Below are 26,781 nucleotides of genomic sequence, written 5' to 3' on the forward strand. Positions count from 1 at the left end.
TTACACAACCCCTGCTTTACACAAATGTGAGATCTGGAAGAACCAGGAATTAACCAACATGGTTAACATCAAAATAACATGTATTAGAGCCTGCAGGTGACAATATATAATGATTCCTAGTGGCAAAGTTATGGAAAATGTACTGGGAAAATCAACAGTGAAAAAAAGAGGACTGACGGGTATTGCAAGAAACCTTCATGACCATTTTAGCATTTGTAAACAAAGTAATAACTTTTAATAAAATAAATACAATTACGCACTTCTGAATTGGCAATATTCAGCGAGATCACGAACATCCATTAGTAAAGCAAAATCTCTTTTTTTAAATAAAACACTATTCAAGATGGTCCAATAAAACTGCAATCTGAGTCTTAAGAAGAGATCTCAGAGGTCCTGAAAGTTTATCTAACTTTACATAAAGTTACAATAAAAGGTGTCAACTTCATTAACTATTTTCTCATGGGCTAATATGGCTAAATTCATTTTTCATTAATTTTGCAGAGTGTGTTGATGTAAACAAGACCTCATTACAATATAGGCTGTGCAAAACATCTAACTAGTTTCCTTTTAAAAGACTAGTCAAATCTAGAGAGCGTGATTATCTCAAACGATACCATCGATACCATCGTGACAATCATGTAACAGACACTAACCAAGGTCAGTTTTGGCTCAGAGCCACACAGACTATTCCAACAGATCTAAATAACAAGCCCATTTAGAAAAGAAAATATTAATAGGATCCGTATTTGGTAACACAAGGCATACACATTGTTTACATTTAATATATCGGTGGCAGAATACACTGAGGGTTACTTACATTTTTTGACTGTAGACACCTGGTCGAGAAACGGGTGATTAAAGAATCCCTCTGCAAAAATAAATAAATCAAGTTTTATGAGAACTGTGTAGATAACACGACTGTAAACCGCATGAAGACGTTTCCCTCAATATATAGGTATTTTTTCCCTTATAATAGCAAAGCTGGTAAAATGATAATTTCAACTTTTTTTTTTTTTTTTAAACTTCAGATGTAATATGCAAAACCATAAAAAGCACACACAACTTCGAGAAATTAATATTCTTGGCTCACTGGACAATGGGATAGAACCCAAGACCTCGGTGAGGATTCTTGGACTTGTACCTGCTTGTTACCACTGGTCTAAAGCACTGTCTCCAGTCCTGATAATGATTCATATATGTAACACGCTGCCTTTAATGGCAAGTGTTCTGGGTATATCACAAACTATACTAGTATTTTCTCTCTCTCTTTTTTTTTTTTTCTTCCTACCGAGAGCAAAGTATTTTTGGTGCTGTAAACACAATAACCTGTGTCATATGCTGGCATAATGACAAGCTTCCTAATAATTAGCTCCATAGGACGGTGCCAGAATGAGTGAGGTGTATGATTGCTGCCTGCTCACCTCTCTCATGCTATCAGGAGACAGAATTGCAACACCAACTGCGTTGATTAGCTGGTTCCGCCTCCGATCTCCTGATCGGACAATAAAGCCTTGGGAACAGAACGTTCTCACGGGGATAAAAGCTTTCATTTTAAAACCTTGGAAATGTGACAGTGCAAAAATAACACCTTAGTCGAAAACGTGCATCCAGATTACACAGTGATGACTGTGCTTCAAGAGATACTCAACGGATGTATCAGACAATATGGACCTATAGTCAAGCCTTTTAAGCTAATTTTCACCCATTTTTTCTTTACGAATGCGTGTCCTTTAACTGCTTGCAATAAACACTGTGAGCCTAAACCTTATTAAGCTAAGCAAATCCAAAAACCATGGTTGTTTTGATGTTTAGGTTGACCCATTTAAAGAAACTAATTGAGATGATTCCCCCATGTAACATCTCCAGATTAATGCAGCCAGTAAAAAGCATGATAGCCCATATGTATCTGTGGTATAGGAATAGCAAATCTTGATTGGAAAATTCAACGTTTTCAAGGTAGATTATCTAAAATCAATTCTCAGTCCATCGTGGGACAAATATATAACACAGCTGTCAATACATTGTAATGTGACTTCCAGTAACACACAACGGCCACATTATGTAAGCTGATGGTATTGACCAGAAAACCAGACTTAACATATACATGCATTATATTAAATCATATTAGTATATGTAAGCAAACAGCTCTGATACCAGCGCAGCTTCAACACAATGGTTGATGACTAAACTCTGTGTCCTAGTAATAAAAGAGTTCTATGATTCAAGCAAGTCATAAAAAGCATGACTGTCATTCATAGGAAGACCCAATCTCAAGGGTGAATGAAGAAAATTCTCAGTGTCGGACTTTTATCATAAAAGCTTTAAGTTAATATTTGATTGGCATCGGCAAATATCTTATATTTGATATATTTGAACATTTCTTGAATAATTCTAGGTAGCGAGAGATAATGGTTGCTTTGCCACCATACAATTGTAAAATGTTCATTTAATACTGGTACTATTTGTTTCTCTTTGGGCAGTTTTCTTATTCCCCTGGTTTCTACGCCCATAACAGTTCCTAACACTAAAATAGATCAATCTCAGGGTGAAATCTGTGTAGACGTGTGCATTGTATTGTGCCTTGACATAAACTACATAAAGCTGTGAATCTTCCTCGGGCACATACCAGCTCGATGCTTGTTCACGGAATATGAAATGCGTGAAACAAGATCAAAGCAATCCAACATGGAGACCTAAAATGCAGTGGGACTAAATAGTTCATAGAAAGCACAGGCATGATGCATAGTTAAATTGATCAGAGCTCATTAGTTTTAATCATACATTGTGCAAGGTCAATTCTTGTATGACATCCTCATGTGAATAAACACAATCTTAAAGCTCGATGTGCCCGAGACACTTTAATGTTTACAAAAGAGATCACTCGGGCACCTGCTTAAAGAAGTTCTAGGATGCATCCAGACATATCAAACCAAACCTTAGTTCAGTAAGTAAGGGCACCCAAGAATTACAATTTTATCCACCACTCCCTCCACGCCCCAAAAAACCCGGGTTATGTATACAATATTATAGTCTAGGGCTATAAATAAAATATTTGGGCTAAATCGCAAGTTTGATAGTTGCAAACAAGCTATCCATAATGCAATAGATATGCAGAAAGTGTGGATAACTTTTTGGCAACGTACTCAGACCCTTCACATTGGAAAACAACAAACTTTCAGATGAAAATTCTGTGTGCTGGAAAGGTCTTCAACCGAAGACAAATTATATCTTGACCGGAGCATGGCTTTCACTCCTATTTTAGCATTCCTGGCTCAGTGAAGACCTACTGACTTTTTAAATGGACAATTACTAGACAATCTGAAGGGCTACAAAGAAGTGCCGAGAAGAAGTTTGCAGATTTGCCACCCTCCAGTAATCCAAACCTCCGGAGCATGGACTAGTTGAGAATCAAAATATCTTAAACAAGAGGTTACAAATGATTATGTGACCTTCTGCAATGATCCAGTTGTGGTCTGTCAGGGAAGGTTCTCTCTGTTATTGATAGAAATGTGAGTATCAGTCTTTGGGGCAACCTTTGTAAAAGCCTTGATTGACTCAATCCATGAATCAGTGCAAATAACCTAAAAATAGTTAGAGGTAAAAAGAAGCCTACAAGCTATTTAGAAAACAATGTAGATTTTTTTTTTATCATTTCCAGAGCCTGTTAAAGCAAGTGATAAATATTTTTTTTGGGGAAAAAAAAATTTCCATTGGTTATGAATGTCTGATTCAACACTTCAGCAAACTTTAATATACAGTGGGCGTCTTAGCTATTAAATATCATTTTATAAAACTTAAAATGTCAGGAAAGTGTGAAAACAGCTCGAAAGGTAAAGCCGCGACATTTACGTCACGCAGGACCCACTCTTTTCACACCTACAGAGGTAACCTGCCAACTGAAATCAACACAGGCGGAAAACGCTTGAAAAATCAGAACAAAATGTTCTTTGCTTGTTGAGTGCCCACTGAACAGCAGTGCATGATGGGATTTTACGAAATAAAAATAACACTAATTACCATGCAAACTTTAAAAAGGAGAGAGGGTTGTATTGATAAGGACAGTATATAAGTGTTACAGTGGTAATCCCTGCATTTTGAGCAAAAATTAGTGCGTGCGGGAAGGAAAAACTGGTGATGGATTCTCTAAACAAAATACAGAATTGTATGTGTATATATATATCTATATATATATATATATACCGTATTTGCTCGATTATAAGACGAGGTTTTTTTCAGAGCAAATGCTCTGAAAAATACCCCTCGTCTTCTAATCGGGGTCGTCTTCTAATCAGACCTCAAAAAGAGGTCTGATTATGAGACTAAGATCCAGATCCCACGCACCGCTGCAGGGGACCTGGATCCTCCTGTCTCCCCCCCCACACACACTTACCGGTGCTTCCTGCTGTATTGCCGGGGCAGCGGGTTGACGTCTACGCGATCCGCGTAGACAACGTCCGCTGCAGCCGGAAGGAGGTGTGGCTAGCAGCGGGGGTTGTTTGCGTACGTCGCGCATACCTTCCCCGACTGTCAGAGATCAGAGTTCCCCGCACCGGTGCCGGGGAAGGTATGCGCGACGGACGCAGACAAACCCCCGCTGCCAACTCCACCTCCTTCCGGCTGCAGCGGAAGGAGACGTCAACCCGCTGCCCCGGCAATACAGCAGGAAATTGGAAGCACCAGTAAGTGTGTGTGTGCGTGTGTGTGTGTTAAATGGGGGCATAGGGCATTTCTGGAATGCCTTATACCCCTATATGCCACTCTGGCACTTAGGGGGTTAAAAGGCATATTATGGGGCAGAGTGGCATATAGGGAGGTATAAGGCATTTCAGGAGGCAGAGTGGCGTTAAGGGGGCATTTAATAGAGCACTCTGCCTCCTGAAATGCCTTATACCTCCCTATATGCCACTCTGCCCCATAATATGCCTTTTAACCCCCCTAAATGCCAGAGTGGCATATAGGGGTATAAGGCATTTCTGGAGGCAGAGTGCTCTATACAATGCCTTTTAACTGCCTTAATGCCACTCTGCCTCCTGGAATGCCTTATACCTCCCTATATGCCACTCTGCCCCATAATATGCATTTTAACCCCCTAAATGCCAGAATGGGATATAGGGGTATAAGGCATTTCTGGAGGCAGAGTGGCACATAGGGGGTCAAAAGGCATACCATGGGGCACAGTGGCATATAGAGGGTTAAAAGGCATATCATGGGCCACAGTGCCATATTGGTGTGGCAAGCCTGGGGGCAGATGTGCGTAACGGGGGGACAGGTTGAAAAATACAAGGAAATAAAACAAAAAAAAATATTTTTCTCAATCATAGCTTTTATTTAAAAAAATTGTTTAGATGAATTAACATTTACTGGTAAAACTTTTTTCCTTTAGGGTCGTCTTATATTCAGGCTTTTTCTTTTTTTCCTAAGTTAATATTCAGATTTTGGGGGGTCGTCTTATAATCAGCAAATACGGTATATATAGTAGAGGTTGTAGCCGTTGTCAATATCAAATAACAGATGAAATAAGTATCTTGTGATTATACCTTTTTTTTATAATAATAAATCATAATAAATCACAATAAATAATTTAATCATCTGTTATATATAATCAATTTTTTTTTTCATTATTATTTATTTATTTTCCCTTCTGTTTCTGACAGAACAGATATTGGGAAAAAAGGAAAGAAAACACTGTCCAGTTTTAAGGCAATGCTCTTTTTAAAGGCATTCAACACTATTTGCACACTTGTAAGCAGCACATTAATAACTGCATTAAGCGAAAACATGAAAGCTATACATATATGCTACATACCAAAGTCCAGTCTGTCTTTTTGGTTTCTCTGAAGTAGACTTAACAGCAAGTCAGACAGATAAGCAGAAGTCTCTCGAGGAATGCTGAGGGGAAAAGCAAATGGAAAAGGTGTATTTTTTTGTGACTAAGGCAACAGACAATAAAAAAAGGGGACCAAAAATGAACTAAATCCTAATTTATAAACCATGTTGCACTGAAAAAATGGAACCCTTCCTTTTAAGCTTCCAATCTAATTATTGAAAGTTAATACTTAGTGTGGGTTTCCCTCCTCACTGCGGTATATGATAAACTGCAATGGCCGTCAGCCCACAAAGGGAAACGATTTCTTTTTTGCTATGAGTCAAAAGGTATTTCTGATGGAGTAATTATTTCAAGGATGAAGTCCAAACCTTGTTTACATGACAGTACCTAAAACAAAACTTGGGGAAAATACAGAACACATATTCACTAGTTTCCTATATGAAAGGTTGTCTATTATGAGGAGGGACATTTCATTAATAAAAAAAAACAAAAAAAAACTGATAAGGGACTCACCTTGGAACCAGATTTTTATTCTTTTCATAAAACAGTCTTAAATCCTGAGGGCTATTGGCCTGCCAAAGGAAAATAATACACAGTTTACCATACATTTTAAAATCAGGGGACTACATACAAGTTAAATAACACAACCAGCATGCGGAAGCTGGCAACCCAAAAAATACAACATCGCGACATTTTTAGTTTTAGTATCTTACTGGGATTCCTCCACTGGTTCATTTTATACATGTTTAAGAGTTAGGAATATTTTATCTCAAATAAACAAATGTTTGGGTTTTTTTGTGAAAAAAGGGAAAGCAATTATAATAGAGATAAAATGCAGAATGTCTTTAAAATGGTTTGGTCCATTTGAGGGAAAGACTTTGGGCTAACATATTCCCTCTACTGAGAGTGTCACAGCCATCATCATTCCATTGTTATTGTGTATCTCATTACATTACAAAACAGAATTACAAGTAGATGCAACGATCATATTACATGATGAAAGAGAAAGGTTTAGGAGTTTGCTAATAAGCCCCTGGAAGAAGTAAAACATAATATGTTTGCATTATACTAAGTGTCGAGGTCTTCCTCAGTAAAAAGGGTATTACTTAAGTGACACTGTGATTTTTACGGCAGAAACGATGACAGTTAACAGCCTTTTAGAATAACCAACATGTGCTTACCTGGAAAGGAGGCTTGCCAACCAGACATTGATAGATCACTGTCCCTATGCTCCACAGATCTGCCTTGGCATCATAGTGCTGTGACATGATCACTTCGGGAGCCTATGAGAATAACGCCATGAAAACAGGGCAACTTTAAGTTAAGAACGCAGGTGAAAGCATATAAAGAGTTACCAAAGTGTCTTCTGAATGACCCATAGTACACTGCTCAATGATGGTTTTTTTTTTAGTAACCCCATGCTTCATGTGCCCGTAGAGGTTTCTATTCAAACTACCTGCAGTGTTTTTAGGTCTCCTCAACTTCCTGTGATCTGGCACAGGATGGGAGGACATGAACTTGTGCATGTGCAGAAGCACCATGAGGCCATAGCTATGTGCATGAGATTAGACGGACCCTACCTAGAAAATAAACAAGCAGCATTTGTGAGTGAAAATCTAGGTGATCGTCCCTTTGTTTCACTACATGTAAGTTACTAGAAATATTAAACTGCCATTAATAAGTCATAGGTCCATTTTTAAATTTACACCGGAGACTAGGAAATGCAATTCCACAGATCATACTAGTTTTATCAATTGACGTTTATTTAGATGGTTTTTCATAAAAAAATGGAGAGAATGCAGGCATTTTTTATTTTTTTTTAAACAGGTACGGCTGGTCCATACAGTAAAAGCAGTATCTCATCATTCGTATACATTCACTTGTAAAGATGACCAATTTATGCTGTTATATCAGCCACAGTATAATCCCATGATTAAATACAATGTACTCTGATAAACAGTTATCAGTTATGAAATTACAGCATAATAAACTATTCTTAAAACTATATTTCCTAATAATTTTATTTATATATATATATATATATATATATATAAAATACACTGTAAGATGTCACAAGTTCAATAACTCCAGCTAAATGAGGAGGCCAACGTAATCTTTGTGTGAAGATAAGAGGATTCTGGGAATGCTGCAGTGCATTCTGAGCTTCCTTATTAACACAGAACTGGCAGGTCATTCTGACCCTATTAAACACACAGCTCACTGTGACTTCTATCTCCGCAACAGATCATAGCTCCTGCTCCCCAAAGAACATTTGCCTAAGGTTTTGTTATGAAAGTACATTTAGACACTAGGCAGACAAGGTTTAACAAATTAATCAGATTAGGAATGTAGCAATATTTCAGTGTATGTGATTATATACACTTATTTCACATCAGCGACTGCTTACGAGCACACTTGGGAACTCTGGGGGTTTTACTCCACTCTGAGGCAGGGGGGCAGCAGTTAACCATGCCCAATTCAGAGAATTCATTGCTCTTTAGGGTTTTCCCTGCCCCTCACAAGCCTGAGTCCATCAGAGAGAGTTTGGGGAAATTCCTATATATGCTTGTGAGCAAGAAAGAGAGATGGTTAATGAACACATCTCACTATGTTCGTTAGACGTGACCAAATAGTCCAAAAATCATTTGCACACATTTTCTGGTTCAATTGTGGCCCATTCATTTTTGGATCCTTTTAGCTTCGGAAACTAAATTTGTTGTCCACATTTATCCTCACTCTCTCATGCTCTCTGAATGTCTCCCTACCTTCTCTGCTGAACATCCCTGTCTTGCAACTCCATTGTTTCGCATCTTCTTGTTCTCCTCTCTTCATTTGCATCTCTGTGGATCCAACTACCCGGTGAGCTTCCGCCAAAATGGTGGAGCTTCGGGTGCCTCACCCAACCCCTTCAATCAGGGGAGAGAATGTCACCAGAAGCTCTGCCATTTTGGAGGTTCACACAAGGTGCTTCAGGTGACGTCCTCACTTCCGATATTCCACTCAGGGGAAAGGATGTCACCGGAAGCCCAGCCATTTTGGTCACACAGGGTTATATTAGAGCAAAATGGAGTCTTATGTGACGTCCTCTATCCCGACTCTCCAGATGGGTATGAAGAGGATAGAAGAACAAGATGAGAGACGCGGAAAGCAGAGCTGCGAGACGTGGAAGCAGAAGTGGTCAACAAAGAAGTTAGAGACATTCAGAGAGTGTGAGAGCAAAATTTTGACAAGCTTTTTGCTTTGTGCTGGGAATTTCCACTGTAGGACTTGCTAGTGGGATAAATGCTTTGGGAGCAGATAACTACCCCTTTGGTATTGCATTATCCAGTGGACTTACATGTTGTGCCTGATTCCAAGAAATCAAGGTAAGGACACATTAAATATTAAAAAATGAATAATCTATTCTGAAAAAGAAGAGTATTTTTACTCACCATGTACATAGGTGATCCGCATAATGTGGCAGCCATCATGTTACTCTGTAAATATCGGGCAAAGCCAAAGTCGGCTATAAGGGAAAGAATTAATATATCAATATGCAAAAAAAAAAAAAAAAGTGTCTTGTTAAGGAATTTATTAGGACATGTTCCTCAAATCCTACAGTGTTGGCTTATATTAGGTCTGGTAATACACGGGCAGGACACTATTGAAGCTGAAACCTATAATTGAATTACGCCATTATGGTGTAACTTAATTTCTTCCTTTCAGTTTCTTTCCCATAAAATAATTTCAGTATGATTAGAAAAAAAAACCCCAAACGTTTAAACTCTTAAGATTATAAAGTCTGTATTTCACCTTCTTAATAGAAGCATATTGATAAACATATGCAGAGGTTTCTATTTTTTCCAAGCCTAAGCAAGATGAGTAATGAAATGTACTGCAACTATTAACGCCCTTTCCTATACATTTTTGTCTTCAATTAAAAGTGGCCCAGTCACCAAAATAAAACCAAAATTATGTTAAATCAAGTACACATATACAAAAACCTGGTTACATTTGTTCTCAGATTATATATATATTAGCACTGCCCAACAGGAGTGCAGATGCCCATGTAATTACAGGTAATTTTGTATCAATGTTAATTACAACAAATATTCATAACAGACCAAACTGCATGTATAGTAATATACATAGAAAATATATAGAAAAATACCCAACTGAGGATACAGACTTCTGACTTTTGGCTTACCGATTTTAATCCGGATGCCGCTAAATGCAGATTTCTTCCGAGAAGCGTAAGAGAGAAGGATGTTTTGTGGCTTCAGATCTCGGTGGATTATTCCCTTACTGTGCAGAACACGCATGGCCGCAGCAATCTGTTGTAGGAATACGCGAATGGTGTCCTCACTCAACGTACCTTTGGCTGTTCATGGAAAAACATTAAATTAAGACACTGATTTTTAGAGGGGGATGATGATTTTGTGGACATGGTCCAAATTCTGTTTAGTAATGTTAATAAAACAAACTTTGCACACATTCTTAATCCACATTTCTCAGGTTCTACCAGAAATGAAAATGTTTATTCTGAAAATATTTAATTTAAAAAGTACAAATATATTTTAAAACTGGTCCTGGAACTTTAAGGCTAGCAGATGATAAATCAAAAAGTAAAAAGTATAAACACAAAAGTATGTTGGATGCACCATCGGGTACCACGGCACCTGGCGTTTGCATAATTTGCCCATGCCTGGTCTGGAACAGAATGAATATATATATATATATGTTTCTACTAAGTGCTTGAATGAACCAGCCAGGCCCCTTACTGACACAATAGCAGTGCTAATTTTGGATTAACCATAAGACTTGTGTATTCTGATTTGTACAAATTTCATGTAATTTCCTTTTTTTGTCGTACAAATCTCATGAAAAAAAAGGCAACCGCCCACACAAAATGAACCAAAAACATCTGCCTTTTCGTTTGAATTTGCCTGGAAGCTCCGTCATTTTGCCCAAAGATAACTTCCTGTGGAGATGCAGACGAAAAAAGAGAGATGGAAGAAAAGAAGAAGAGGATGCTAGAGAAGCTCTGCTACGAGACATGGATGCAGTGACCGGAGAAGGTAGGGAGACACTCAAAAAGTGTGAGAGTGAGTGAAGGAATGAGTGTGTGAGAGAGAGAGAGAGTGAATGAATACGGGCCTTGAACAACAAATTGAAATTCCATTTTTCATCCAAAACAAATGGGCACAATGCCCATCAGACTGTTTCAGAGAAACAGAACTCGTTTCCACGAGTCCAGTGGCGGCGTGCTTTACACCATTTGATGCAACGTTTGACATTGTACTTGGTAATGTGAGGCTTGCATGCAGCTGCTTGGCCATAGAAACTCATTCCATGAATATCCCACTGCACAGTTTTTGTGCTGATATTAATGCCAGTGGAAGTTTGGAACTCTTCAGCCATGGAATCAGCAGAGCGTTGGCTACTTTTGCACACCAGAAACCTCAGCACTCGGTGAGCCCCACTCTGTGACTTTATGTGGTCCTCCGCTTTGTAGCGGAGATGCTGCTGTTCCTAAACATTTCCACTTTCCAATAATACCACTTCAGTTGACCGAGGAATATTTAGCAGGGATGCAATTTCACAAAATGACTTATTGCAAAGGTGGCATCCTACCACAGTACCACGCTTTAATTCACTGAGCTCTTCAGAACAACCCAAGTAGCCATAACCATCTTCAATGACAAACTATGTCTGGGATAAGCTGGAGACATTCTGACAATTTGGGTCTGCACTGTACACCAAATTACAAAGGGAAAAACTCCCACAACATATAAAAATGCACATTGATTACTATGGCCACTCACCCTAAATTAAAAGATAACCCAAAACCCATGTCTGGAAGGCTGGGAAATTCAGGCTAAAGTGCAGGACTGATACTAAAGATCATAATATAGTTTTACATGTAATGTGGAAATCAGATTGAGGTGCGTTCGCTAGTGGGACAGGAAGTATCATTACATCCTAACAGATAATCACAGCAAATAATCGGATTAGGCATTAGGGAACTAGCCACAAAATCAGATATGACAATTCTACAATAAAATAGGGGCAGTATAATAATGACAATAAAGCATGGTTCCTTTAAACAAATATTACAGAGGGGCCTAAATAATCTAAATTGCATGGTCTATGCTTATGGCCCCCTGCCGTAATGGTCATAACATCAGCTTCCTTCTCCCCCCAGGATGCTGTGTACCTGCCCTTACGCAGCGGTTGACTACTTTCACGCGCCACTAGTCTGACACCATGACACCATGGTTGCCAGCTCTCTTCTTTGTGTAACTGGGTCACATGAGGACAGACTCTTGGCTCAGAGCACTTGTATTAAAACCTCAGCTCGCATCCAGAACCCCGAACAATGAGAACATCTGAGGCAAAGTCTCATGGCAGAATTTGTGGATTTTGTCAACAAATTAAACACTCTCGGCTATACGCCAGCCAATCAAAGACAAACCTCAGTTCCCTGCAGCTGCAACTCTGTGGGGTATTTTCATAATTCTTTAATATTCCACGAAATTCCACGTGTAAGAGAACAGTTTTTTTGGTTTAACAGCAAAACCATTAAAATGATTGGATCACTTGACTAATAAGGCTTCAAAACAGATTAATCGTATGGCAGCACAGGATTGGTTTTGTTCTGTTTATGTCATCTAAGGAAGTTTTATTTTACGGTGGTAGATAAATGTCTCCCATAAGAACTGGCAGAGGCTAACGCATTGAGAGAATTAAAACATGGTACAGACGAGACCAAGGACTTATTAAGGTCTGAGTCTCTACATCACATCAGTTAAAATTGGGAGACGAGAAGGGCCGACATAATTTATTATAGTTTGTTGTTTTATCTTCTAGTTAACTAAAGAAAGAACATCGTGACATAGAACATATTTACATTATCTGGAAGGGGCTGGTATAAATAGGATTTTACAGTAAGCAGGACATCAATCAAATATTTACACTGTGATATCGTCTTGCCCGGTTTTGAAATAAACCATGTTTTTTCCATAGGAAGAGAATGCATGCATGTAAATAACTTGGTAAAATCATACAACCTCTTATTTGTCACAGCCAAGATATATATAAATAAATATTTTGTCTGGTTAATTTGGGTGTTTTGAAAAACACTTTGTAATTAGGTTCATCTGTTATTAGCACTGATACCTACTGCTTATTCACGATTTGTATAGGATTTTACTAGTTACTATTACAAGGACAGTTTGTAAGTCGATTGCAGCACCAAAAAAAAGCAATATGATTGGTATTGACTTATTATAATGTATATAAAACAGATAAACTATTGGTCTAGCAGATATAGCCACGTAGACCAAGAGATCTCTTCTTAATTTGGTTATTTTACAAATGCCCAATGGTTCTTTGTTATAGAAGGAAAAGGTAGTCTTGCCCGGCCTTCTGCTTAGCATTACGTATCTGGGGCCTTGCAGTAAAATACTACAAAGAAAAGAAAAATAAAGGGAGTGAAGATAAGCAGAGCAAATATATCCAGGGAGGATGATGTATAAAAAAATATATATTCTAGGGCCTGCCAAAACTAGCGCGTCACCTATGCTGGCAAAGCAGAGCATGCAGGAAGGCAATGCCAACAATGTAGTTTGCCTAAGACACTAGAAACCACAGGGCTGGCCTTGGATAGATTCATATACTTCGAGGTATATGTATTTCTTTAAAGACGAGAAATTAGGGCTCTGATAATTTGAGTGGGCTTGTGGCCAGATGAGAATTCAAAACTTGCTGAAAACTTTGTAAAGAAACTTATTCAAACACATTGCTCTTTTCACAGAAACGCTTATCTTGTTCTATCAGATTGCCTTCGTTATTGCACATATCACGTTCCCGCCTTACAAACTTGCATAAATAATCAAGGGTCAAACTGCTGTCCATGACATCATGAACATTCAGAGGAAAGGGAAGTTTGTGAAAAACATTAGCGCTTCACGCCAAGCTTTACAGACACAGATAGTGAATTACGATTCGAGCTTAAAGAGCCATGTTTTTGGAGACACCATCTTCGTCACAGAGATTTAATAACCAGAATGCCTTGGTATATTTTGAGTGAAGCATTTTTAGATGTGCCAGACAGTGACAACTTGCATGAAATGTCTGGGGTGCGACTATACCATCAAATAGCAATTGGAAAAGGACCAGACACTACCACCCGACACCACCAGCCCAAAACAAGTCTGCTAATCAGTTCTGATACTGGAGAACACATCACCTGTCCAACATTTTGGGTCAGAACAAGTCAAAATACCAGTAGTACCATAGAGTTTATGCTAATGATGCCAGAGAGGGCCTGACAAGAACAGCCATGTAAGCCTTTAACATGACTGGTTTCCTCTGGCTTTCTTTAAAGCCTTCTGCAAAACACGGGGAGCACCATTCACTGCATGCTTTAATATAAAACTTAATTAAAGCTTTGGACTCCCAGGCATGGCAAAGCAACAGCAGCACAGGGCAGCCAAGGAAATCTAATTGTGAATCCAAGGCTCCCATTACTGTTTTTAACAACAAGCAGGCACCTTTAAGCAGCAGTTTGCAGGGGGCATCAGCAAAGGCTTACAGTTAAACAAGTTACCTTGTAAATAGTCTGCCAGGTCCCCTCCATTGCAGTACTGTTGAAAAGAAAAACGTATGGTCATTAACTATTTTGACAATCTTTTTCAAAACTGCATATATGCTCCATCAAACTAAACAAGACTATTTCCTAAAAAAGCGGATTGATTAGATGATCATATGTGATTTTCCCCCTACACACGCTCTCACACATACTCTCACTCACACTTTCCGTCACTGTTTTCATAGCTTATCTGCCAACCGCTTATGTGTTCCGGTCTTCTTTCCTGCGGCTCCACTTCTTCTCTTTGTTCTTCTGTCTTCATCGACCACTCCCTGTGTCTTCTTTCTTCGCCTGTTTCTCTGTGAACTGGGCCCCTGGAGCACTTCTGCAAAAAGACAGAGCCCCACATCCTCTCTCTCACTCGATTGCAGAGGTGGTCCCTGTGGCTACACCCATTTGCAGAAGTACTCCAAGAGGCCAGAATAATGCAGACAGATTCGCGGAAAAAGAGAGGTGCAGAAACGCTTCTCTTTCTCTGCATATCCATCTTCATTACTCTGGCCTCATTGAGTACTTTCCCAAAAGGGCGGAGAGGGTGTGCCCAATGGCTCCGCACTTTTGCACAATTGCTTTGGGAGGCCTGGTTCACGGAAATGCGGACAAAGAAAGAAGACACGGGGAGAAGCGGGTGAAGAAAAAAAAAAAGAAGAATAGGCAAGAGAAGAAGCAGAGCTGCGGGAAATGACACGGACACGGAAATGGTCGTTGGAGAAAGTAGGGAGACATTGACAGCGCGTAAGAGAGTGTGAGAAATGAGAACAAAAAGTGGTTGATCCCCCACCCCCCAAAAGATAATCGTCTTATGTTCAGGGCTTACTGGTGACTTTGTAGTCACCAGTAAGTGTAGCGGCCAACCATATGCAAAGACTGTCTGCTGCTGGCTCTGGGATATAGCTGTAGACTGCTCTTTATGCAAGAAGGCGGAGAAGGAAAGTGCCCTTATACTTGTTTACACAGAACTGAGACAATTCCAAACTTGTTTAAGATGCAGAAAAGTACTCTTAAACTTGAACCAAGTGATCTGTACACAAGTTCTCTGTTTACATGTAAATGCAAAGAAATGCAATCTCCGAAAGTATGTGTTACAGTCCATGTTGGGCAAGTGATATGTGCTAAAAACAACCCCCAGCTCTGGGAGTCCCCAAAGCCTTAATGGATAATCCGGCTCTAGTACAGTGTCTCTTGGACTGGATGATCCGTTCTCAGTTATCTACTAGCAATGCAATTGCTGACGCATGCAGAACAGATGGAGTCTGTTTCAGATATGTTGTGTGTGTGTTCACATGCCTAGGGGCCCCGGGTCTTAATCTGGCACTGCATTCAATCATAAGGTATGCCTGGAATCCATTATTGTAACACGCTAGATCAAGTGCAGAAGCAGGATTCCTGATCTACACAATATTCATCACAGATTAATTAATTTCACACATGCCTACCTCCATGACCAGGAAGACGGAGTTGGGTAATTCCTGGAAAATAAGACCAGAAAGGAATTAGAAGTGAGATCCACAGAAGATAATAAACATGGAAGGGCTATCACCAATGCACTTGCTCCGAGTCATCATGTGAACACTTTAGCTTTGTGAATATGGGTGTGATTTACAAGCCTCCACCTCTATTGTACAACAAAACACTACTTTGATAACATTAATAAAGACAAATGTATTTATTTTACTGATTTTACTGTAGGCCCCCATCACATATGAAATTACTTTATACATAATACATCAAATACATTTTAGAAAAGGACGCAAATGTGCCCCACATTTAAGAAAGCAGCTGGCTTAAGAAGTGAACGTAGTGGGGCCATGCCTTCACCATAGGCACGGATCTGTCAACAACGGGGACTAGACATTCGGTGGTGGGGTTTATTAACTAAAGTGGAAGCCTGGAGATGAGTGTGCGGTAGAATTTCAGTTTCAACTCTCCCACCACACTATCCATTATGCAGGACTAAATGCTAGAGGACCAACCAAGCCTTTCTTGCAGTTGTAACCTGATCAGGGACTTAAATAAATCTTATTGATTTAACTATGCAAGGTTGTTGTAGCCCTTCCTAAATCATAAGCAGTGAAATTATGGAGTTCCTCCAAAACCCTGGTTTTTGAGGAATAAGGAAAAAAACAATGACATGGGACCTCAGATGTGACTGTCCCTTTAAATCTGACAAACAGGTTTTGTCGACGTAGAGAAACGGCTATTTGGATAATTCCCCCAAACAGGCTCTGATCACGGGGCAGTTATCTGACCAGTGACATTATATACAAAAGTACATGTTTGAGATATTTTCCTATTCCATTGTATTTATTATAAGGTTTCTCTCTCGTAAAATTTTTGCCAAACATAGGGTTTCTTCAAGGAGCAGACACAAAGAAGTGCATATGTGTTTTTCTTCTTAAACAACAGGAGCGGTGGTGACTTTTTGTTACTTATTATGTTCCGAGACACAAACCTTTTAAAAAAGCAGGCTAAACCACAGTGGGGTCCTGCACACCTTACCCTAAGGCAGAAGCACCACCGAGTACTCATACTGTAAAACTATGTTGTATCCAACACACACATGCATTATGCGCCTCATTTCAAAAAGTTTGTTTTTTAGATCATGTCCTTCGATATAGGTAGATTTAGAGGATGTCAACACATTCAGAGTGAATATATTCAGTGTCAGAGCTATTCTATAGCACACACGGGGTTAAGTTTGCAAGAGCACTAGTGAGTTCACACCTCGTGGCAAGTCAAAGTTCAAGTTCACTGATTGTTTTTCTGTGTATTGCTAGAATGTGAACTTCTAGGAACGTCAGCCTTCCTGACAGAGAGGCCCTCCAACTGGCGGCTGCTTCCACGGCAGGCAGCTCCGGTTACATGAAAGCTTGTTTTGTTACTTTGGTGCAGCTGCAGGGACCTAGACCAGTCAGGAGACAGCTCCTGCACTAAATCATTAGGGCCAAATGTAAGAAGGACAGTAATGTGAGATAAGCCCACTCATCTAGAGTGTATAGCGTGAATGGGCACCTGTGGACTTAAGCCTAGCCCGCATAAAGTCCATTTTCAAAAAAATCGAATGTTTTCCTTCTTATTTTCCTCCTCAACTAAAAGCAGTAAGCATTCAACTAGCATAAGTGCTACTGGCTACATCTCACGTGAGTGGAGCTTGTATTCGTTTCAGTGGGTTCACTATGTTGCAAGCACAGGAAGTGTACTTAAGTATGCTTCTTTACTTTCGCCTAATGCAAGCAAGAAAAAAACGCAAAATAAAACCAACACTAAACACAAGTCTCACTGCTTTATTTTTGTTTCTGCACTTTATAAAAAGTTTAATAAAATTTGCGTAAGTCAGGTGCAGTAGGAATTTCACATATTTAGCTCATTCGTCACAGCTGTCACATAGGTTCTTATGATCTATGGGCTAGTTATTTGACATGTTTGTAGTTTCTAATTTTTACACGGAATAGTAAATGCACGGACAATCTCATATACTGATCTCCTTGGGAGGAAATTACCCCAAAACACTAATTAATGCACTGCAATCCTCTTAGTAGGAATAATAAAGATTTTATGCCTCCGAAGTTACTAGGCACCCATCTTCAATTAAAAATAAAGAGATGTTCTTTTTAAAGCATTGCCCTTGACATTTAGAAAAAACACAGTGGCACCAGTTTGCCAGCAAATGACACATTATAAGGGCAGAAGGAGAACAAAGCAGACAAGCTGAGACAGCGTGCCGATGGAATAGGAAAAGAATGGGTGCCAAACGTAAAAAGGCCACCACCAAATAGAGCAAGAGAAAGCAAAATAACCACACCGCTGGGTTCACTTAAAACTAAAGTCCTATGGAAAAGTACCGTATCTGCTCACTTATAAGATGACCATGATTATAAAACGACCCCCCCAAAATTAATTTATTTGATTAATTTAGGAAAAAAAGAAAAAGCCTGAATATAAGACTACCCTATAGGAAAAAAGTTTTACTAGTAAATATTAATTCACATGTAAACTATATTTTCATATTTATTAAAACTATGAAAAATACTTTGTTTTATTTCCTTATATTTGCCACTCCGCCCAGTTATGCACATCTGCCACTCAGATATGCCTTATATCCCCTTATATGCCACTCTGCCCCCCAGAAATGCCTTATACCCCCCTATATGCCAGTCTGCCTCCCTAATAAGACACTCTTCCCCCAGATATGCCTTATACCCCCTATATGCCACTCTGCCTCCCTGTATGCCTTTTAACCCCCTATATGCCACTCTGTCTCCAGAAAACCACTTCCCCGATTTAGCAGTGCATACTTTTACTTGTGACCTGTGCTTCAGACTCCCTGGTGTCTAGTGGGGCAGCCGGTGAAGGTCTGTGCTATGCAGACCCCTGCTGCTGGTGGTCAATACTTCCGCTGCGGCTTCTATGACTGAGCGTCAGCATCACATGACCTTCCGGTGCTCCACCACAGAAGCCCCGGCAGCAGCGGAGGTTGTCTGTGCGCATCCCGCAGCAGGTGAAGGTTTGCGGGATGCACACAGAAAACCTCCGCTGCTGACGGCACTTCTGTGGTGGAGCACCGGAAGGTCATGTGATGCCGGCGCTCCGTCATAGAAGCCCCCACAGGAAGTGCCGGCAGCAGCAGAGGCTGCCAGAGAGGAGGATCCAGGTCCCCTACAGCACTGCGGGGGATCTGGATCTTAGTCTTGTAGTCAAACCTCTATTTGAGGTCTGATTAGAAGACGTCCTCGAATACAAGACAAGGGGTATTTTTCCAGAGCATCTGCTCTGAAAAAAACCTTGCCTTATAATCGAGCAAATACGGTAGTTTTTCTGGGAGTATAATTTGAATTGTTACGTTATATACTGTTTGTTACGTCCTGTCTACCCATTGTACAGCGCTATGGAATACGATGGTGCTATATAAAACAATACATAATAATAATAACCATTACGGATACACACGGGCAGTGCCTTTATCACATTACTGTGAAATCTAGTGAAAGTTTTAAATGTAATTATCTTTTGTTCTACACCAGGGCTGCACAACTCCAGTCCTCAAGGGCCGCAAACAGGCACTTCTTCTTTTAACATCCCAGTTTGTGATGTGTCATTTTAGGACATGTGGTTACAATATATTTACTTTATCTGATAAGTAGGAGCACAAGGAAGTTTATTAAGAGACATTTTGGTTCTGCCACCTGCTCCGAATGTCTCACAATTCAGCCTATTCAGCACTTTTTTTCAAGTGGGTCTGCAGCTGTGCATTACCTTTCCCGAAAGGGAACAAAATACAAGGACTGCATAGTCTACCACTGCAGTAGGATAAAAGCTTGCTATGTCCACCTCCTAGCACACAAGGACAAAAGTAATCGCAACTCAGTGTCATGTAATCTTTTTCGAGATGAAATGAGAGATCTCCACTGGCCATCATTCTCAGCAGATCAGACAAGTATGGAAATTCTACCATCATATTCAAAGCATTACATACGCATTTCACAGCAGCTTCTCATCACATACTTTCCAATGTGACCAAGTTGTTTATACCAACGGCACTGAAACTGAAAATAAGAGTAGCTTTGTCTTTAGGGCAGTTGTGGGCCACACAATGAGGACCCAGTACAAATCTAATGATTATGGTTGGTTCGAACTTAAAACAAAGAGGAAACTTTAGGAAACCACAAAAGCTTGTGTTGCCAAGTGATGTCGGACGGTTTTGCAGACCAGAAAGACTACGAAAGGCTGATTCTTGTATCTCTCCTTACATTCAGTAGTAAAGAAATCCACGTGCAGATTCTATTTACAGACAACTATTTTAGACTCGGGACGACTAGATCAGCTGTTTGGTCTACAATTTTTTGGTGGGTGTCAGGACTCGTGTCCACAGAGTTAAAAATGCTTCATTACTTTAGCCAAGAGTATATATATATATATATATATATATATATATATATATATATATATTGTACTTGCACTGATTTGGAAATCACCCTACACCTCCAGGATTTTCATCTATTTTGGCCGTTAAAGGGGGAAATATTACAAGGTGTGCATCACAGACCTGGAGTATCAGGGCAATCAGGACAGTAAAATGTTGTGTCCTTCCCGTGCCTTTTATCATAGCACAGCCTGCACCGTTCCTGTGTTTTTCATTTTTTGCAGGTTGGTGGAAATTTAATGCGTCTGTTTTTGTTTAATATCCCCATTGATTTTACAGCATGCGGAGATCGATATGTCCCAGCATTGTGGCACACAAAATTGACAACAATGGTCAGCAAAGTCCAGCATTATGCTTATGAATTGGATCCCTAATCCTTGCCTGAACAGGGAGTAGTTGGGGCAGGCCAAATAAAAGCCCCGTTTCTGCAATATGATTACTGCCTTTCAGGGAATTTAAAAGAAAAGTGTGCTGCCCGACTTCTTGCAAGATTTGCACATCTTTCTCTAAAGTATTTCTGATTAACGTCATCTGAAACTGTAATAATGTGGCTATTTTGGTGGTGTTTGCATTTTTTTTTAAATCAAAAAAGCATTATGGGTTTTCCATCTGCAACATGTAGATTGCTTGCAACCTTCTTATACCAGGCTTTTGTCTTCCACATGAGATATGGTTGCAAAATCAAGATCCCCCCAATATGCCTGTTGAAGGCCATGATGCAGGCTGGCTTCCTTAGGACCTCAGGTTTACCCCGGGCAGAAACAGCCACAGTGCCATCATTGTGGATGGTGGTTAGCATACAAACATCCTTCCTGTCTCTAAATATATGTGCCAAAAGCTCCTCTTGGTTCAAAGCTAAGAAAGCCCCTTGGTATCCTTAAGCTATTATGAGAACCTTTTGGGGTTTTTTTCTTTTCTTATGGTACCACAAGCCACCGTATTCATACTAAACAGCAGCTTGGACAAAAGGGACCTGGTACGACTTATGTCGTGAAGGGGTTAAACATTTTATTTTTTCGTCACATAAAAACAGTATAGAAAACTTTAAAGGGACACTCCAGCCACTATGCACTTCAGTGATCTTTACGTTGTCCATTTTGTCCTTTAATAAGTCTTTTCAGGTTCATAAAGGGCTTAAGAAAAGGCAGACTAATATAAAAAATCTAATGATTATATATAATGCAATATTATATACGATACAATATTCTAGGTCCCACAGTAAGTTGCTGTCATTTAAACAGCTCAGTCAGGCAGACTGTTAGACACGAGTGGCTACCAATCTTATATTTGGCATACAGTGGAGTTAGCCTGGTGGCCATCCATACATCACAACAACAGGGTGTAGTAGTGCAGTACACACGAGGCCTCTGATCATCCAGTGCAATGAACTTAAAGACATAACCAGCAGTGTCACTGAGTTCATGCTGTATGTTAAACATATCACTTAAATACTTTTTGTAGCAGGAATAGAATTAGTGATCATCAGGGTTCAAGAAATCAACTGTTAATACTAGCTGGTAACGGTCAATAAACAACAGAAACCTGATCAGCCATGATAGAAACACTGAATTTAACAGGATATAAGAATCATTCAGCGCAAGTAGTCTACCCATGTGAGAGGACATTATCTCTGTTCACTAGATTTATGTGCTAATGATAGGAGTATGAAAAATCGTAACTAAAGAACCACACTAAATAATGACTATTTCATGCCCCATATTAGTCATCATGCTTTTGTATATAAGTTCTTTCTGATTAAAAGTTGTTTTAATATCCTTTTTCATTCGACTGAGAACCCACCAGTGATCACTGCTAAAATTGCCATAATACTAGAAGTGGGTAACAAAGCTCTGACAAAACCGTGCTGTCAGTGAAGAGCTTCTCACAGTTCTCACGCTTCCTCTTTACATAAACATTTTTTATTCTTCAAGCTGTTTTTCCAATGCAGGTCATAACAAAACATAATATGTTTCTGTGACTCAGCAATTAAAATGAAGAAGTTTCTCATGTATAGCAACTCAAGTCAACAAGGCTCCTTGCAGCTCAGAAACACCAAGAGCAATAAGACCCTTCTACAATACCAAGAAGTACAGTATGTGCATACATATAAACACACATATGTGTGTGTTTGTTCAACATACGACAGTATTGGTTAATAATCCACAAGAGATACATAAAAACAGCAGTAAAAGACTCCTGGCATCTGGCTTGTGTTCAGCGGAAGACAGCTCACGTGTTGAAACCAAGCTGAACCTGTGGCTAGTTTTATATTGTCAAATTTATATATTTGCAAGTTACTGAATGGTTATTTGATGTCGAACCAACTATACAACCACATCCTTGGACATTTATTTTGATGTCCTATGATTTCCTAAGTAAGAATACGTTCTTTGGAGCTAGAGTAATAAACATAATAAAATAGGGTTACTTTTGGCACGGCAATTACGTGTTTTCTTGCTCTAAAGGACTAAACGTCATATAACTCATGTTTTACTCGGTTCATTAACCTGCGCTATGAAGCTTTAGTAAAAAAAAAAAAAAAAAAAAGTTTGTTTTATATACAGCCCGCATTTCACACTTTCCACTAATAAATTTGTAGTCTACACAAGAAAAAAACAAAAAACCTAAGAGTTTGTCACAAGGTTAGAACGAAAAGGAAGTGGTTCCCGACGCAGTTCTCCACCAACAGTCCAGGTTTTAGGAGACTCCCTATTGTAATAGAAGGTGGTAATTGCTAAATTTGCCTTATTAGTCTACTTCGATTACTGGGTTGTGGAACACTGACCAAAGGCATTAGCCAATAGGTTGTTCATGAATTATGGTGATCGTTTAACGTGAAATATATATAGAATGTTTAATAGTGATCTACAGGCCCTGGGAGGCTAATTATTCTTGTGCTGCTGCGTTGGATGATTGCTACACCATGTAATTATTCATCGGGTGCAGGTCTTGTACAGCCTTGGACTCCTATACATCTTCCTTTGCGATGGACTTTATGAAGTGTCTTGGTAAGAAGTTTTGCATCATGTCACTTGAATAAACAGACAATACCCATATGCTGAAGTATGATTAGCCAGGCTAGAGTTTCCTATGGGACACAGCAGATACAAATGGTTGTGGTATATACGTCGGGAAGCCTGCAGCTATTCTTTAGAGTATTATCAGTAGCTGGACAGTAATTTAACATTTCGAGATTTTCATAATGTTGTTCTTTTTTACATTTCTGTATGTATATTTAATAAGTGATGCAAATCTCAAAGAGGGAATTGGCAGGAAAGAAGGGCTATTCCTGGCAGGTTTCACCTGTGTAAAGGCTATGTGCATACAGTGTGTGTGTGTGAAATGGGGTTGAAATGTTTAACTTTCCTACAAACTGCCAACTTCACACGACACAATAACATGCTTACTGCGAACTAAATACGCAATACAAAAGTCCAACCAGGCATTCAAACGGAAATCCCCTAAGATCACAATAACAAATGTGAATATTACACTTACATCACTGTTTATATTATTCTATATCTGGCGTATAACCCTTTCAGGCCAATTACGATATGGTGATACATAAAGGTCTATGATGTAGATAGCTATTCGAAAGTTTGGGGTCACTTAGGAATGTCCTTGTTTTTGACAGAAAAGCATATTTTTCCAATAAAATAACTTGAAATGGGTCAGAAATAAATTGTAGACGTTTGTTAATGTTGTAAATGACAATCGTCGCTGGAAATGTTTGATTTTTAATGAAATATCTTTATAGGTGCACAGAAGCTATTTATCAGTAACCATCCTGTGTTGCAATGGCACTTTGTGTTCACTAATTGAAGTTTAAAAGGCTAATTGCTCGTTAGAAAAACATTTCGCAATTATGTTGAAATTTCCTTGTTTTCAATTAAAACAGCTAAGTGTTGTACAACACTGCAGAATATTATGATGCTATATAAATCAATAAATAATATCATCATAAGTGGAATCCAACTCAGTCCTCAAGGCTCACCAACAGTGCGGGTTTTATTACTAAATCCTACCTTTGGAACTGAGGTAGGGGCATAATTCTGGCATAATTCACACTTATCAATATCTATACAATGTATGGAATGGTGATATTTGCTTAGCTTATGGTAACAAAGGAGATGAACAATAACACAGGAAATGGTGGGAGATAAAGAAACAAAAGTCACTAGATTAGTATCAGAGAGATGTGATATTTTGTATAATACTTTGCCAATAGTGTGCTACTCCCAAAAAGTTCTGTTATAGACTAACTACAGCATGGATAATCTGCATTTTAAGATAGCTTTTAGAAATTTGCCTTCCTTAGTGACTTAAAGTAATCATGAGAAAGTTATTTGTTCCTCATATTGGATCGGCTATCTATACAAGCAGTGTGGATGTCAAGGTCTGCCTCGGGTAGGGAGCTTACCGCTAAACATTCAAGCTACACACAATTGCATTTGAAACACTTAACAGCCCAGTATAGGTTTGTGTGTGGCAACAGAGGCACGTACCCCCAGACCAAGCCTGCCGTGAGGGTGAATACACATGCCAGTATTCCACCTCTCAGATGTACTACAGAGTATTTTTAGAGATCCCCCTATTTATAGAAACCGGGAGTCAGAGCACAGACCGTGGAACCTCAGAGCCAAGCAGTAAACTAACATTTAATGACTCACCAGATTATCTGGGAAGACTTCCAGTTGATTGGAAATGTTTAATGTTGTGATAAAATGAGGACCACGTGCACTGAACGATGCCAAATACAAGACGCCATCCAAAACACATCCACGTGGGAAACAAAGAAATGTGCACCTGGTGTTTTGCTCTAGAGGTCATCTAGAAACTGAGGCAGGACACTGAATAAAGAGGCAAATCTGGCCTAACAAAGTCAATTAATGGCAAATTAAAATCATCTAGTGGAACCACTGTTTCAGCCAACTATGGACAGGAAAATCTTTGAAACCTCAGGTGTTGACACGTAAGGACATACTGACCATTCTAACTTATAATAGATGTAACACTTATGAATAAATATATGTTCCTCTGCCTTTAACCACTCTGAAGTAGACGCTGCTTTCAAACACAGCTGCATCTACACCCATCCTTCCTAACCCCTGGCCAGTAAAGGAAGGTGGACAGGAAGGATGCGGGTGGATCTTACATGGCTGCTTTTCCTAAATCAAGGGTTGTACCGAACATTAAAGCCCTGTATAAACGCCATTATAAGCCATTTTCTCTCGAATAGCTCACGTCATTCCTAGAAATGTAAATACTTATTTTCAGATATGAGAAATACATCTTTTATGGACCCTTTTTATTCTCTGTATTATTAAGCATCAACAGGCTATAACAAGCTGACTAGATGTCATGTAGTAGACATTCGCACTGGTCGGTGTAGCCTGTGGCAAGTATGGGGATGCTATAGCCTCTTGTATCATTAACGTAACAAAGTTCGCCTTAAACTTATATGTAACAATTACATATTTTCCTTTTTAATTGACCTAAAACATTAATACAATATCATGAAGCTTGTTTGTACAAAACAAACATCGGGATCCAAGAAATAAACTCCCAGTTTTATTTCTGCAAAATATATTCTTAGAGCTGTCGTGCTTCCCTGACGTTATCTTACCTCTGGGTTATAAAAAGATCTCACAAGTCACGTAAGGTAGTGTTCGGAGCCGAACTGTAACGGTTATTGGGCAATATTTCTTTTTTTATCGCTAGTAACGTAACGTAAGGTAAAATAAAACGAACCTGAGACATAAGGAGGAAAGCTGAGGTAATCCATATTGCAGAATCAGCACCCAGAAAGTACACCAAACAGAAACATGAAAAGTCGCTGTTCAGTCCTACATTTATTTAATCAAACACTGAATATTGATTACCAATAGTTCAAAAGTCCCTGTTATACAAGGACGTATATAAGACGTATATATATTTTTTTTTTTTTATTGAAATAGTACAGCTTTTGCATGCAATGGGTTTCTTCCCATAATTATATTTCATAAAAGGAGACTTTTTCACAGATTCTAAGCATTACAACAAACGTTGCAAAGCTCAGCAACTACAAAGTGGTTAAGGGCAAGGACGTTAAAATGCAGGTTGTCATGCGAAGTATAGAACTTGAGGACAACATTCTATAGTACAGTGAAATAGATAAGGTTAGATATTTAGTTTTAAGGACATGGTCTATCTTAAGCTGGAATGCAGGTCTTTCCATTACCTTAATACGCTGCCTACATCAACTTCGGATAGCCCTGGAATCTATGCTTACGTAGCCTCCTCCTGTACTAAATTGGTTAATCTCTAAAGGACAGGTTAATATATCGCTACCTACTCACTAGACTGAAAATAGGACACTGATCCTATGAGAAGTCTCATGACAAACATGCCCTATGGCTGCAT

The 26,781-nt window shown here is 39.2% G+C and overlaps 1 protein-coding gene across 2 annotated transcripts in view; it reads right to left on the reverse strand.

The window, feature by feature from the left end:
- The window catches only part of LOC149301027 (serine/threonine-protein kinase ULK2-like), a 54,193-nt gene that overhangs the window by 13,069 nt on the left and 14,343 nt on the right, over window positions 1–26,781 (reverse strand). For both annotated transcript variants that reach the window (XM_089484533.1, XM_089484532.1), the window contains exons 4-11: window positions 15,896–15,928; window positions 14,418–14,454; window positions 10,014–10,187; window positions 9,259–9,332; window positions 7,009–7,110; window positions 6,341–6,399; window positions 5,807–5,889; window positions 818–868 (exon numbers count right to left, since the gene is read on the reverse strand). In XM_089484533.1, coding sequence (XP_089340659.1) covers window positions 818–868; window positions 5,807–5,889; window positions 6,341–6,399; window positions 7,009–7,110; window positions 9,259–9,332; window positions 10,014–10,187; window positions 14,418–14,454; window positions 15,896–15,928 — 613 coding nt within the window. The remainder of the gene's footprint in view (window positions 1–817; window positions 869–5,806; window positions 5,890–6,340; window positions 6,400–7,008; window positions 7,111–9,258; window positions 9,333–10,013; window positions 10,188–14,417; window positions 14,455–15,895; window positions 15,929–26,781) is intronic.

The sequence above is a fragment of the Sceloporus occidentalis genome, unplaced genomic scaffold, assembly GCF_023333645.1.
Source record: "Sceloporus occidentalis isolate IW3139 unplaced genomic scaffold, rSceOcc1.0.p SCAF_22, whole genome shotgun sequence".
In the NCBI taxonomy this organism is placed as follows: Eukaryota; Metazoa; Chordata; class Lepidosauria; order Squamata; family Phrynosomatidae; genus Sceloporus; species Sceloporus occidentalis.